We start from the raw sequence: 15,641 nt of genomic DNA on the forward strand, positions 1-15,641 counted from the left end.
GATATCACTGCTGTGGTGGTGTAAGGAAACATTGTGACTAACATTCAATTCCAATTGGGGTGCACATGGCAGGTTAACTAGGTGCCTTTTAATAACGATCCCATCATAGAGCTGCAGATGACTTCAGAGAAACAGATGTCAGTGCACTGGCACATCTCTGAGGAGTTTCCACAACTCTTGCAGCACACAATAACTCCAATGTGTTTTTGTTTCCATGCTGATTTCTCAGTTGCTTTTTCTATTTTTCCTCCCCGAACGTCCCAAAGCTTATCCAACCTTGATACATGGCCAATGTATACACCTGTTTATCTTCCGGACAACCAGTCAACCAGTCGCAAGGGCCCTCTCTGAAAACCTCTGTAATTGGAAGCAGATACCCTGAACATAATAAAAGGACTGTGTGTGTGTGTGTGTGTGTGTGTGTGTGTGTGTGTGTGTGTGTGTGTGTGTGTGTGTGTGTGTGTGTGTGTGTGTGTGTGTGTGTGTGTGCGTGTGTGTACCTTAAAATCTAAGGTAAGCTGTGTAAACGTGAAAACTGATACTGTAGATGTGAAGGAGGTAAACTTTTAAAGCTTCTGACAATACGAAAATCATTTAGTGTGCTGGCTCGTGCTCTAAGAAGTTATTTTGCTTTGAAAAAGCAGATTCAGGGTGTTTTTGAGGCCACTGAGAAAAACAATGTTGGAAAATTGGCGAAACCATGACGGAAGCTCAAAGATCAACACGGTAAGTAAAAAATGTGTTAGCCTCCAACTATTCTATTAACGCGTATTACAATGAAGACTGAAGAAAAATGAAGAGACCCCAATCACATTAAAGTACGAAAGCACTTTGTTATTCACTTGTTTTTTATTAACTAACCGCCACGACACACTAGAAAAACAGCAGAATAACAGCAGCTCCTGAGAGTGCAGGTATTCGGTCAAGCTGTTCCTTCTATCCGTCCGCTTCTTAGTTAATTACCTCGTCACCATGATAGCACGTGAGAGTCAGCGCTTCTCGCGTTGATTTACGGCGGCGAGCAGTGAGATGCAGTGCACGGGCTCTGACTCAGTCTCAGACTGAGCGCACGAACAAGACAGTGAGAGTTGTTATTAATGAGGTCGCTATAATGTGAATTAATGTGCGAGTGCACAACAGTCTTTAAAGGTTAGACTGTTGCTGTGTGGAGGAGAAAGGAAGGAAGGGAAAATCTTTAAAGGTCAGAGCGTATGCTCCGCCTGGGCCTGTTGAGTGTTTATTACTGCGCTCTATTGATTTAGTGATGATGATGACCAAGGTGAAAATGATGATGATGGCCAAGATGCTGATGATGACTTCATAAAATGAATGGCGCTCATGTAAGGTATGTTAAACTTGTTTAGGATCTTAAAGAACCATAATGAAGACACTGGTAAGTACTTCACACACACATGCTTTGGGAGTAAAGAATTTTAAAAAAATGGCCTATAGTTGTCCTATAAGACATTTTCAGCACAAATTCCCAACAACAACAATTCATAAAAAGACTCACAAGAATTTTCCAGGAGTGTTCTGGGCAGGTGACAGTCTCTGTACAGCAGCATTCTCAGAAGCAGCGTGGGATTACGTCCTGGGTCAGAGGTCAGCAGCCTCAGCTGACACGCCAAAGCTGTGTGGCCCATAAGGCCATCTCTGAGAGGGACGGATGAAGAAAAAGAAAAACAGAGTTGACAGTTTTGCAGTGTCAGGTGAGTATACAGATCTATTCAGCAAGAGAAAGAAGAGACAAAGAAGAGAAAAGACTTCATGAGTGAGAGACAAAGAATGATGACAATGGATGCAATTCTGACTTCCTTTGGTATCGTTCACTTCAGTTATAAGCTGAGTCTCCAAATGCCCTTACTCTCTCTTACTTATACTGTGCACCGGGAAGGAATTAGCACTAATCTTGGCCAGCTAAAAGCAAATTAACATTTGGGAGACAGCCAAATACATGAATATACAGCAGTACCCCCCTCCTACATCTTTTGTATAACCAAGAGGCTGCAGCCAGCTGTGGGTAATGAGCCGTATCTGTAGTGTGTGTGTGTGTGTGTGTGTGTGTGTGTGTGTGTGTGTGTGTGTGTGTGTGTGTGTGTGTGTGTGTGTGTGTGTGTGTGTGTGTGTGTGTGTGTGTGTGTGTGTGTGTGTGTGTGTGTGTGTGTGTGTGTGTGTGTGTGTACTCTTCAGAGCCCACGCTCGTGCTTATGCATGTGTGTAAGTGTGAGAGCACGCTGACATGAGTGCGCCTGCATGTTACTTTATACATCTCAATAAAATCTAATGGAAGGAATGGACAGGGTTTGTCTGCAGAGTGAGGAAGCGGGAGGCAGCACAGGGGGTGTCTGCCCAGAAATTAACCATTCTATTTGAGCCAAAAGACTCGAGCGGGGTGCACCCTGCTGCTTGAGTGAGGAAAACTATGGCTCAATCTGACAGCACAATTTATGATGTCACTGGGAACGCAAATCCAGAAGAAATCCTCTTTTAACTACTCTGATAAATCTATCCAGCTACAACGCAGGGTCGGCTTACAGACCAGAAAACACGCAGATGCAGATATATACGGAGAAAAAGCAGCGCATCAATGTGGGCCAATACACAAACATCAAACACAGATATTTCAGCTGCTTTTTGCATTTCTTGCATGGATGATTTGCTCACATCAACTTTGATTTTATTATTGTTTTATCTCGTAGTCAAAACAATGGGTTTTCCTTCATTACACTCTGGAAATATCTGGCCATAGAATGTGGGTCCTGGATAAAGACTTGTGGATCTGGCCATGCGCCACTGGTAGGCCCCTTGGCGCTCTTGCCTTCAGGCTGGAGTTGGAAGCTAAGAAATAGGGAGGTCATAAAAATAAACTAATTTCAGTTCCCCAAAACCTAGGAGCAAGGGAGCAGGGGTTAGTTTGATTTGTGCTCCATCAGCATGCAATGACATCACCTCTGGCTGGGAGGCAGTTGAGAGGTGAGGAGGGTAGAGGCAAGGTTGAAGGTGGTTGACTATACAATGGAGGTCACAGTGAGAGCTGGATCCAAATGTATACATATATATATAAGAATGCATGTTGGTGTATACGTATCCGTGTTCCCTCTTGACACTTCGTGTGTAAAACTCTCAGTAACCATCAAAATAAACAAACCCGATGTCAGCGGCAAGGGTAGTTTATTTATTTTCCCCAGTTTTTAACCATGCATCTGTGTTGTATTACCACAGGAACTCCCGCTTGAAGCCTGAACAGTGGGTTATATATCAGCACGTACAGTATGCAGCTGTAACTCAACTTACATACACCCACATATGTTTCTCCATACAGTGGGTGGAGGGGTGTGATGGCTGACAGTACCTGAGTGTGTCTGTGGGTTTATCCTGCATGCGTACCTATTGTATAATGTTTGACAGATGGCTTGATGGGTGTATTTTACATACCGTATGCCTTGCTTTGCGAAGAGGTCAGGATTGATAGCGTTTAGCCAGTGTACAACAGGCCTTCCAGGCTTTTGTGATCTGGAATCCTTTGCCGCATCAATCATAAATGTCCTGGAGGAAAAGAGATTGCACATGATCGGTTCAATCAACGCATCTTCAATCCCACTATTTTTGTTCATGGCTGTCAGATAAAATGCACACTTTTAATAGCACTTCCATTAGCTTGTGTGAAGACAGTTAATGTTGAATTCTAAATTACAACCAACCTATGTAGCAGAGGTAGGGGCGCTGTGACAATGACGAGGACTGTCAGGAGTTGGTCACACAAGCTGTGTATTTTGTATGGCCAGTCCGAACCACCTGCTATTATGGTGATCGCTGATGAAGGGTTCAACTGCACCAAGGCCTCGGGACTTTCACAAACACTCCACAAAAGTTGCTCCACATACAGCAACACTGCTGTGATGTCAGATCTTGAATACAGAGTGAGAGATAAAGTGAGAGAAAAGATTCATGTTAAGAAGTGAAATCATGAGAACACACAAAGATCGTCTAGCCACCACAACAAGACTCACCCTCATTGCACAGCTGCTCAGATAACAATTCCACCTTGTGATTTCAGAGTGGAAAAGTTAAGCGAATGGATTTTGAATTTCACTATAAAAGTCAGTGTTTTTATGGTACACCCACCCATTGCTTTTACACAACCAGACATAAATCTGTTCCCTCAATTGGTTGGGGAATGCAGCTCATCATCCCCACATCCTCTCATCCCTATGCTTTAAATAGATTGTTATTAGGGACACACGCAGATGAACTGATACATGAGAGGTGAAGTAGCATGAGCATTCCCATGTGAGTGATACAGTGATAGGAAAAGACATCTGTTTAGCCTAAACTGACACTTTACAACAGTCCCTCCAGAAAAAACACACATATCTGAGGAACATGAACCGGGCTGTGTTGACTTCATACAGAAGAAAACGTTTTTCATTCAGCATGAAAAAGAAATCCTGAAAATTAAAGTAAAAAGGACAAGGGGATTAAAGAATTTTCTCAATTATCATTGTCACGTGTCTGGTGTAGAGATGCAGCAGGTGACTGGAGTTTAAGCTTTTATTAAGGGATATGCAAATTTGAAAGGCATCTGTCATCGAACTCGGAAGAATTAAATAGTTTCAAATCGAGAACCTTCAGTAGTAGAGCTTTTTACAGAAAGGAAAATGACCAGCAAAATACTATCCATGGGATTAGGAAGACAAGATTACTAGGATTATTACTAAAACTAGATTAAAAAAACACAACAAATATTAATATCTAAATTCTGTGTATGTGTGATTGTTCAAGTATTTATTTATATTAAGTTACTCTAAATACGATAAATAATGAAATACCTGATTTGCAGGTGTCTCCTGTATGAAGCTTGAACCCTGGCATATCTCTGCACTAACAGCTGCAAAGTTTCCGACAGCACCTGGCCAAGCACGTTCTTGGCCATCTCTGCTGAAAGGACCTCCCACAGGTCACTACGGAGCCCACACAGGAAGTAGAACCACATCTGCACCGAGAAGGAACATCGCTCGCCCTGTGGAAGAAAATTTGGGGACGGCAAAGAGGGGCGGGGGAGGTTGGAGATGAAGACATGTTGTGATATAGACATGGACAGTGAAGCAAAAACACAGAGAGGATGTGATAGGAATAGAGGAAAGAAATGGAAGGTGAGAGAGAAAACCTCGAGGAGAGAGAGAGAGAGAGAGAGAGAGAGAGGCAGGTCTGTCAACACCAGGATGTCTCAGTGGTCATGCCACCTGCACTCTACACCTGGGTTTCCTCTCCCACTGGGACTTCGGGCTGCTTTAAAGTCCTGAAATGGAGATCACATTATATCCAGTCCACAAAAGCTCACTAATACAGAGAGCTAAGAGAGAAAAGAAGAAATATCCAGAAGTTTTTTCACAATGAAGTGAGCAAAGTAAAGTGAGAGTGAGAAGAAAGAAAGACAGAAACAAGGGGACGACAGAGGGGAAAGGATTTTCATCGTGGCATCGTGCAGCTTTGACACATAACAAGAAATTTGAGATTCATTCTTCAACTCACCTTCCCAAAACGCTTTAAATTCAACCTCTGTCAATAAAGTGAAGGTGCATGTTCCAGAATATTGACACATCCAAAATGTCTGAAGTTCCCAACATCTTAACCACATCATACTGCTAAGACACTTGTCATTTTCCTCCCACTTCACCTCATTTATTTCATACCTAAAAAAATTTCTATTGGCCAGTTATTTAGTTATCAGTCATTAAAGGGGAAGTCCAGACAAAGACATTGGATGTGAACCAAGAGACACTCTAAATCAAATGTGTGTCTTGATTAATTCAAGCTTCACTTTACCAGTCAAGTATGAACAATATTCTAATAGAGATAATGGCTTGGCAAGAATGAGACCTGGATAGAGAATAGGAAACTGATGATGAATTCAACTTGGAAACTCACATGTGTACTCACAAGGCTCTAAAGTTAAAATCCTGCCGAGGAAGGTAGCCAAGGTTAGAGTCAAATCTACCTGAGATCGACTTTACTGACCTAATAGCTTGATATATTACTGTAGCATATTAAGTGTTTTTATTCAAAGCAATATTTCAAAATATCTCATTTCAATATATAAGATAACAAAAATAACAATGCGGGATGGAGAGGGGTCTCTCTGGATCTGCACTTGGCTGTGAGAGAGTCAAGACACAAGCTGGGGATCCAGGAGGAGAAAACCTTGATGCATCCAACAGCACATATGTAACAGACTTCAAAAATATAGATACGCAGCACCACATGAAACTCACATCCTGAGATATGGCTGCACACCCACATACATTCATTTGTACAGAAGCACACAGGGATGGTTGAACAAAAGCGCACACCTGCACACAGCAGGCCTGTCTGACACCAGTGACCCAGGGAAAGAGGGTGGAACAAAGAGAGGGGAAAAAAAGGCAAAGTAAGAAAGAGAGGGAAGGTTTAGATTGGTTTAAGGGCATAAAGGTAGGGGAGTTCCAGGGGCCCTATGCTGTTTCCAGACAGTCCCAGTGTAGACTACAGACTTCAGACGGCTGAATCCCTGGAGCCCCCGGGGCAGCATGGAAGCCACAGATGTTCTCAGGGAGCTCAGAGCAGAAGGCTCAGTTAGAAGAGGGAGAGTGGGAGGTAAAGGTGCATTGTGGGAATGAAAAGAAGAAGAAAGAAAGCTCTGGAGTATAATTCCTAGAGTTCCTCGAAATATAGGAAATGAGCCTACATATATGGCATTGGAGTTTCCTCTCAGAAAATCAACACAATACTTTATCTGTTAGACATTTTACTTTTTGATTTGGGGGAGCACAATTAATAATCAAACAGGCATGAAAATAGCTGGTTATTTCTCAAATATGAAAAAGCATTTGTGGTGACGGATATTTCATCACAAGTTATCGTGAATGGAATATCAAATTTAACCATGGAAAATACAGGAGTATAATGATATTTTACCTCGTAGAAGGGTTTGAGGTCAGCCCAGTGGTGACTCTCTGCATCCTGGAATATGCAGGTAGCACAAATCTGGATGCAGTAGCTTGTTAACTGTTCTCTAATGGCCTCCACTGTATCTTGGCACCTCTGGATAGGTAGAAGGGTCAGGGGTCTGGACAGAGAGCAAAGAAACCAACCCTCAATGGCAATGACATAAAATACATTATATATAATACACAAGGCATATTAAGGAGAATGAATGAACTTATGGGGGTTAAGAGTTCAATGGGGCACAAGCCTGTAATCCAGATGCATAATTAAGTACTATATGTTCAAGGAGCAATCAAACAGTCACATTAGATGAAATGACACGTGATTTATTCTCAAAGTTCAATGTGACATTTCATATCCTTTAAATTTGCCTACCCTGATACTTTCCAGGGGGAGGAAAGAGTTTGACAGAGGTGGGGGAAGTTTAAAACCAGGGGGGACTGAGTGGTGTAAAAGAGAGGAAAGTGCTTTATGATTGAAGGGGGCTCAGTGCAAGTGCAGTTGGAAGAGCACACAGGGCCAGAGGTGCGACAACAAGAGCAAAGGGAAGCCTTTATGGTGGATCCCCAGGGAGCAGAGCTTAACTGGGTATTAGAGGGCATACAAACGGACCAAATCCAGATGCAACAGGGGTGTCATTACTCTGTGGCAATCACTTCCACTCTTGTTTTAAACTTTCACCTCATTTTACCTAAACTCAGATCTCTTCTAATGTACTTCCAGTATTTTATTTCCATGTTGGAAGTGACTCCTTTCCATTTTGCTCACTGCCTGCACCACATTAGGGCTCATGATGCTGCAGTCAATCCCAGGTGCTCATAGTTGGAGGACGTTAAACCCTGAACATGTTGCTACCCCATGACCGGGCAAACAGAAAAACAGACAATCGCAAAAAGTCAAATTCACACCTACAGGCAATTTCAGAGTCTTGGTGTTTTTGGAGAGTGGAAGGAAATTACAGAAAGTTCCTAAATGTACAGAGAAAACATGCAAACTCTACAAAAAGAAAAGACTCAAAGCAGGGACAATCTGACTGAGAGGTAGAAGTACTCATCAATACCATGCAACCCACTTTAATCTTTTTTTTATGAATATATTGTTGTATTTCTCATATTTCCTACATTTCATATTATTATTAATTCTATTCAGTATGCTTTATAATTAACAGTTTCATAATTAACAATACATGAAAGAAAATGGTGACAGAAACTTGAGATCAAGGTAGTACCCTCAACTTTTCAATTTCTCATCAAGCTCATAATATGAACTCAGAAAGCAGAGACAAATGCCAAAGTTAAAGCGTATTGTGTTATGCACAGCAGTACCCATACCATTTCATTGCTTCAGACCGAAATCTGTCAATGGATAAGCATGAAAAGCACATCCGTCTTACATTTTCGTTGTTGTGGTCTTTGAATCCTTCAGCCTGGCATTGTAATGTTGCAGTCGTTGGTGCACATAAGTGCAAGTGGCCAGCAGAGCGGGCAAGTTCTTCAGGGGCGCACATGATGGCACCTCCAACGCCCTCTCCAGCAAACGATCCAACATGGCTAATGCTGCTCTACCACATGCCTCCACGAAGCTCACTCGCACCCCCAGGAGAGAACTGTCACTGCAGGCTGCTGCTAGTGGCAGTAAGGCATCCAGTTCAGTCACGATTGCTTCGCAGAACTGAGGAGAGAGGTAGACGGCAAAGATGAGACACGCTGATCTCAAGAAAAATCTGTCAGTAAAAGGAAAAACTGAAAAAAAAAAAACATCAGAAAGAGACCTCATTAGATCTAAATAATGGAACATTTGCGAGGAGTCATCGGAATGACAAGGATTCAAGATTGAGCCGAGTATTACACATGGATTTTCTTTGACATTGTGCAAGACATTACAGCTCAAAAGCAAACAGTGATCAGTGGCAAATATAGAATACAGATGTCTGAAGACATGCCCTCGACATAAACTCTGCTGCTGAACATGCAGAATCAGTATCGGGTCAAATAAAACCTCATACATTGGGGGATACATTAGCACATCAGTCTAATGCTATAACAGCATTGGATCTACATTCAAACAGACGTGTTGTAGTACACACGGCGAGGTGGGAAGAGACACACTTTGAGAGAAAAAAAAGATAAGTTCGAGCAAAGGTGAGAGTGAAAAAAGTGAGGTAGTGAGTGAGCTATTTCAGCAATGTCAAATAACTACACCTCATTCTATAACCTGTCAGAGAAATAAGCAGGAGAGTTTTTGTCCTGCAGAAGGGCCCACCGGGTTATACTGTAACTGTCGACTTCTTTTCCTCTCAGGGAGACGGTGCACAGACAACTCATCCACAAAACTGCAACCCTGGACAACTCATCCATGTGGTTCCATGACATCTCATCCACGATAATTTTTTTCTGCATAATTGATTTGAAGGATTACAAAGTATATTTGACACACTTGGAAGGGTCATTAAGTATACTTGGCACAAAATACAAGGCTATACATTTCATTATGAAGCAGTCTTTAGGGTTAGGGTCAGATCTGAGGTGTGACCCGGCCAGTGCAGGTGTGAGGGAGGTGTGATAAGCTAAAGTTGAGCAAATCTGAAGAGAAACAATCTCATTCATGGACAAGTTGTCCACTGAGAACGCTGTCCGTGGGCGAGTTGTTCTACGATCGTGGGAGACTGGCTGATTGTGGCACTTTACATAGTTGCAGAACACATCACAAAACAAAAAATAAACAAAAAGCGAGTTTGGGTATTTACCCGTAGTTAGCATGATATTTGACTGATAGAATACTAATAACATGCAGCTAATCACTCGAGCTGAGATAGTCCTCAATGAACCTGCCATTCTTCATGAGGTAACACATTTTAGAAGATTTACTGAGGAAGGAAAAAAACAGCACAACACACACGCACGCACACACATTCCTGACACCACTAGCTCAGCTACCGCATGTGCTTCCTATCGACATCACACTGAATACAGTGAAAGATGATCAGGCAAGTGCCAGGGAGTCACATATGTTTGTGAGTTCAAAACCCAACTTATACACCTATACACAGTATATGCATATATGAGTTACGAGTCAGGTGCATCCATATAAAGCCTTTAAACAAAGCATACTACCTGAAGCAATCGAGTCAGGTCGAACAAAGTTGAAAAATATAACCCACAAACCATTTGCCAGTTTAACTACTCAATCAGACAAAACATGTGTTGTTGGTGCGTATAGTCAGACTATTGTCCGACATCCGAGAGGAGTTGACTGGGACGTTCGACATTCTGTCACATTACAGCTGCAGTATGTGTGCACTATTGACCCCACCACAGTCTCTTTAAACAGTTGTGTCCATAAAAGCTTCCAGTTGCACCCGGGCACAATAGCTGTTAAGACAATTAAGTCAATACCTGACTGCATGTAATCATTAGGAGCTTACTGTGCGAGGGGGAAAAAAAATGACAGCCATGCAGCAATGATGGAGAAACTCTGAAGTGGGGTCCCATTCAGTATCGCTACAGGCACACCTACACTCATAAACACGGATACTGAGCAGATAGTCATCCTCACAAGCACTCTCACACAAATGCAACCACAAGCGTCCATGTTGAAGTCAGCCTGAAAACTCAACTAGGTAAGATCAAAGCCACGAATCCCGCCGAGACTATTGTAGCAAGGTGAAAGAGATTTCTATAAAGTTTTTAAGTGCTCGGGAGGCCTGTTTGTGTGTGTGCAGAATGAGGAGTAGCGATACAAGCGGAGAACTGAACACACAGGCGAGGGCTTCACTGAAGTCTGAATACAGAAAAGGCACTTCTTCTGATTTAATAGAAAGCTAGCATCAAGGTGAGAAGGGTCTCGTGAAACAAGAAGAGTTCAGCCCCAGATTCTGACAGAGGGCAACTTCCAGCTGTTGAATGAAGCTATTTGTTATTCAACTACCTGCCAATAAAAAGTGCACCGAGTACTCCGATGGATGAAGAGTATCATTGTAGCCTGCATATGTATGATAATATAGACAGTGAAGTGGGTTCATGTGAAAAAAGTGGAGATTGAGATATGAACATATGAATATAAATGTGTGAAATATTGATCCGTCATAATGCCTTTGAACCTGCAATATTTCATGGTTACGTCTTGCAAAGTAATTTGCTCTCAGCTCAAACAGTACAGCATGTGTCAAAAAAAGACAGGAAAGGAGTACTGGGGAATATAGATATATATTTATATATGTATTATCTTATGGTCTTGTCTTCCATGTCTCCCTGGCACTGTCGTATTGAATGCAAATGCATGCATGTATAACCTTTGGGCTGAAAGGCTCTCATCTCTGAAGCATTGACCTACACATAAATACACTGTACAGGTCCTGAGTACAGACAAATTCTGACACTCGTTAGCAATGAGAGCCACAAATACTGTCAGTGTAAAAGGTCTAGAGGAGGAGAGAGTGGGAGGAAATGGAGAGAAGAGAGGTGAAGCAGTAATGATAAGAGTGCGTACGGTGTGCAGGGTAGGGGAGAGTAGTGGGTAGAAGAAGAATTGAGAGAAGGTTGGAGGAAGGTGGGTTAGAAAAACTTCCAGTGAGTTTCACCTGAAACTCACTGAAAAGTTCTTCAGCAATATTAAAAAAGGAAAGAAAATGAGAAGGTTCTTTTTTTTTTTTTTTTTTTAAGGGAAAACAGCACAGTGTCAGTAAGTATGTGTCTGTCCGGCCCCAAACACTTGAAAATCCTCTGTAGAGTTAGGCACTAAGCCGGTCTCGCTGGTCTCCCTCCTGAGAAAAGTCAATCTCTGGTGTCTACTTCACCTCTCACTGCCATTTCCCAGGCCCTCCTCTCTCATCCCTTTGCTCACACTATCCCTTCTTTATCCTGTTCACTCCGCCAGTCTCTTTGTGATGCATCCCCCTATCATTAGTACACCCTTTATCCTCCATTTCTCATCCAACACCTTTTCACTACACATCATCTAACCCTCATAATGTCAGCCATACTGGATCTTGTTTTTCTTTTCTTTTTCTCCTCCTGCCTCTCTTTTGTCCCCCGAGTCCTCACCTCAGGTAATACTGATGACTCTTCCCAAGGCCCTTTCTGATTTAGGGTGTCAACTGTGTCAGGCCCGAATCATTTTGACTCTCTATTACAGAGGGAGCTTTCCACCGGGGCAACAAAAACCATTAATCTCTCTGGGTCTGGGTGCGGTTTGTAGACCTGCATTGTTCAGTCAGGTAGTAATAAAGAAAGATGAATAGAGCAGAGACCCAGCTGAGTATAGTAAAACAAGCTTCTTCATATAAGGGAGAGTGGCATGGTATCTGCTGGGTCTTCTACAGAGGTCACTTGTACCATAAATTAACATATGCCTCAGATTTCTGGGAGGTCACTCATTTATATACATCTGGAATACAACCACAGAGTCTTAAAGATAAAGTATGTTGACAGATGTGTAAGATGAAAGGAGTGACTGAATAAAAGAGCCACAAAACAGCACTTGGACATTCTAATGTGCTTAACATGGTGAGACAGGACAACAGTTGAAGAGAACTTGACCAAGGTGGGATTCTGCACAACTTCCAATTCCAACTTGTTGGTTTTATTTATTACCAAAACGTTCGATTTCATTTTAAGAAACAGGCAAAAAAAAAAAAAAAGACAACAGGGATGAAGTTGGTGATTTTTTAACTCTAATTGGTTGTCAAGTTATTCCAGTATACCAGCAGAGTATTTTTTTTTGTAATTAAATATAATAGATAATGTTTTTGTAAGTTTATCTTCTATTATCACTGTCCAACTGAATCTTTATATTCCAAATATTCTGCTATTATTCTACAAATGAACCAATGCAAACATTGAGGAGCAGCGTTTTAACTGTTATGCTGCATATAAATAGAACAAACCACAAACAGAACCTTAATGTCAGTGTTTCGAAATCTAAGTTTAAAACTCTTATCTTTTTGTATACCTATAATTTAATTTAATTTCAATTCAAATGAATTTGATCTATATCACCCCGATGTCAACATAGCCATCCCATGGCAGTTTTATGGTGACAGTTATTCCACATGTGTAGACGTAGAAACCTCTGCAGAAGATGCTTTTAAGATGGCAGCTTCCTGGTTGTCTTTTTGCACTGTTAATCATGCAAAGCACAATGAGTTGCTTTTTGTTTAAATTGTGCAAGACAAATGAAGCTGCCTTGCTTTGCCTTGCCTAGATAATTCAAGGTGCTTAAGCAGTGTTCAGTACCTCGGTTATCATTCTGGGGGTCTCACTCTCTGATTGGGGGTGGAAGGAGTCTTCTTTGAGATGTGTGTTGCTGGCAGCGACGCCGATGTGTCCAGTGACCGGGCACAGGGTGACAGAAGTGTGTCCAGACAAATGTAAAGCTTCTTCTTGCTGCAGATTCTTGGCACAAACATCATCCAGCACCACTTTGACACAATGCTCCATATGAGGAACGAGTCCCTCAAACGCTGACCTCCACTTAAACTCCAGTACCTGTGTCTGAAAATCAGGAGATGAACCGACAGCCAATTAATGTCTAAATGCTGAAGGGAATGTTTCACCTGTTCCATTTCACTGCCACAAATTATCTTGCCTTTTTGTAATTAGAGAAAAAGATAATAGGCCTGTGTGACATTGAATAGTTTTACCAGAACAAAAACTTTTGTCAAGAATTTGCTGCCAAAAAGTCTCACCTCTTGTGTGTGGAGAGGAGTTGCCGTGGTGGATTTCTTCCCATCTGTGGTAACATTTGGTTCTCCTTTACTCTTTTTCAGGATACCTATGAGAAAAAAAAGAGATTTATTTAAAATATTGTGCAGAAAATTTTAAATACAGTATACATCATCAGACCATCAAATCATATCAGTGAAATATACTCAGACAACACTTCTATGCATTATTTAGCATAAATGCTTTCTCATCATAATGAATTGTATTCATTGAATTTGTCCCCTCTTCTCCTACAAGCCAAAGCAATACGTAGCAACTCAGTAATGTACATCCCTCAAAGGCAGAAGAATACAATGCTAATGACAATACTTTGTCAGTCTACATTTAGGAGTTATATTTCATATAAACCAATCACCCATATGATAATTCCATGGGGGGGTGGGGGGTGGGGCGAATCAGTGTGTGTGTGTGTGTGTGTGTGTGTGTGGTGGGGGTGGGGGCGTCTTAAACACAACCATGCAGGATGTTGGGTTGGGTTGCAATTAAAAAGCATGAACATCAAGGCCACAGTTTCCTAATCAGAAGGCGAGGAGTAAGACCCCAGGCGAAGCAATTTAGCCGAACAAGACCGCGTGCGATGGAAGAAGGAGGAAGCAGCAAGCGCATCACTTTTTGACCTTTAAGCCCATCTGATGAATTTCTGGTAATTAAGCCGTTTGATTGCCTGAAATTAATGATTTGGATAACTGCCCTTTAAAGGCTGTTTACCTCTCTGTAAATTGAGCCTTTCTGCAAGTCTTGTTTTTGTAAATGTAACCTTTATGGAAATTATTCCATGCACCAAAAGCTTTCATTTAACATTTCTGCTGTGGCAGTTCAAAGGGGAGAAAGGGAAAAGATACTAAAGTCTTATAACACCCAAGATAATTCCCAACTAACATAACATAGCACTTCAACCACAACTCCGATTTTATGCCACAATAAGCTTGTGTGTGTGTGTGTGTGTGTGTGTGTGTGTGTGTGTGTGTGTGTGTGTGTGTGTGTGTGTGTGTGTGTGTGTGTGTGTGTGTGTGTGTGTGTGTGTGCATGCTAAAATAATATCTGGTATAAAAAAATACTCAACACAAAATTGTATTTAAAATACATTTCTTCAGATCAAGACGTCAAAAATAGAAAAAGAAAAAATATCAAGGCATACTATCCCACTATCCTTGGAGGTCTGAGGATGTGCCATTTGGAGAATCAAAGTTGCACCTTTCACTACAGGAGTGTCTCCTGTACAGTCAATGAAGGTCATGTTGGTGGCCAGCTCTTTCACTTCCCTCTCAAATCGCAGCAGGGTGGAAGATAGCTGAGTTAACGCCCTCAGCTGGTGGGAGGTCAAACTGAAGCTCCTGCCTTTGATGGGAAGCTCCATGGGCGCTGTGAAGGAGGGAAGAAGATAAAAGAGATCAGTGCATATGCTTGCAAATGTAGTACTGACTGAGAGATGCACTACAGTTTACAGTTCAGCAAAGGAATAACAATTTCAGGAAAATAAGTTTTCAACCTAACCTTCCCCCCGACATGCACTCATTCTGAAACACCCCCTTCCTGAAGACTTGCCTCGCACGGCACCTTTTATAAATATCGACCCATTCATGTTTTCCCAATACACTGTATAAACAAAGAGGCACTGGAAAAAATATGCAAAACTTTGCTCCCCGACAAGTCGCACATGCACATCCCTCTCTCTTAGCACAAAACTTTTTTCCCCCATAACCCGCCGATGACCCCCTCGGCAAATATGGATTTCCCATTTTGGAGGCTGCCAAAGCCATCACCCGGGGGATGTTCCGCATTAAGCTGGAGAATGGGCGGCTGGGAGATGCGTCGCCATACTCCCAGACACATGCACAAATACTTTTGTGTGTCCGCTTAAATGAGCTCCTCCAGTGCAAAGGCATTTGGGAATGGATGTGCTCAGTATTAGTCTCAACTCTGAAAGCGCAGTGA

At 42.0% G+C, this 15,641-nt stretch overlaps 1 protein-coding gene across 1 annotated transcript in view; it reads right to left on the reverse strand.

Moving 5' to 3' along the window:
• Window positions 1–15,641, reverse strand: part of kiaa0825 (KIAA0825 ortholog) — a gene marked incomplete at both ends in the record, with an annotated part of 108,434 nt that overhangs the window by 74,450 nt on the left and 18,343 nt on the right. The window contains 9 exons of the mRNA XM_080500037.1: window positions 1,514–1,653; window positions 3,436–3,546; window positions 3,702–3,908; window positions 4,830–5,020; window positions 6,955–7,105; window positions 8,378–8,655; window positions 13,218–13,475; window positions 13,670–13,755; window positions 14,901–15,068. Coding sequence (XP_080356163.1) covers window positions 1,514–1,653; window positions 3,436–3,546; window positions 3,702–3,908; window positions 4,830–5,020; window positions 6,955–7,105; window positions 8,378–8,655; window positions 13,218–13,475; window positions 13,670–13,755; window positions 14,901–15,068 — 1,590 coding nt within the window. The remainder of the gene's footprint in view (window positions 1–1,513; window positions 1,654–3,435; window positions 3,547–3,701; window positions 3,909–4,829; window positions 5,021–6,954; window positions 7,106–8,377; window positions 8,656–13,217; window positions 13,476–13,669; window positions 13,756–14,900; window positions 15,069–15,641) is intronic.

The sequence above is a fragment of the Blennius ocellaris genome (genome assembly GCF_963422515.1).
Source record: "Blennius ocellaris genome assembly, chromosome: 7".
Taxonomy (NCBI): Eukaryota; Metazoa; Chordata; class Actinopteri; order Blenniiformes; family Blenniidae; genus Blennius; species Blennius ocellaris.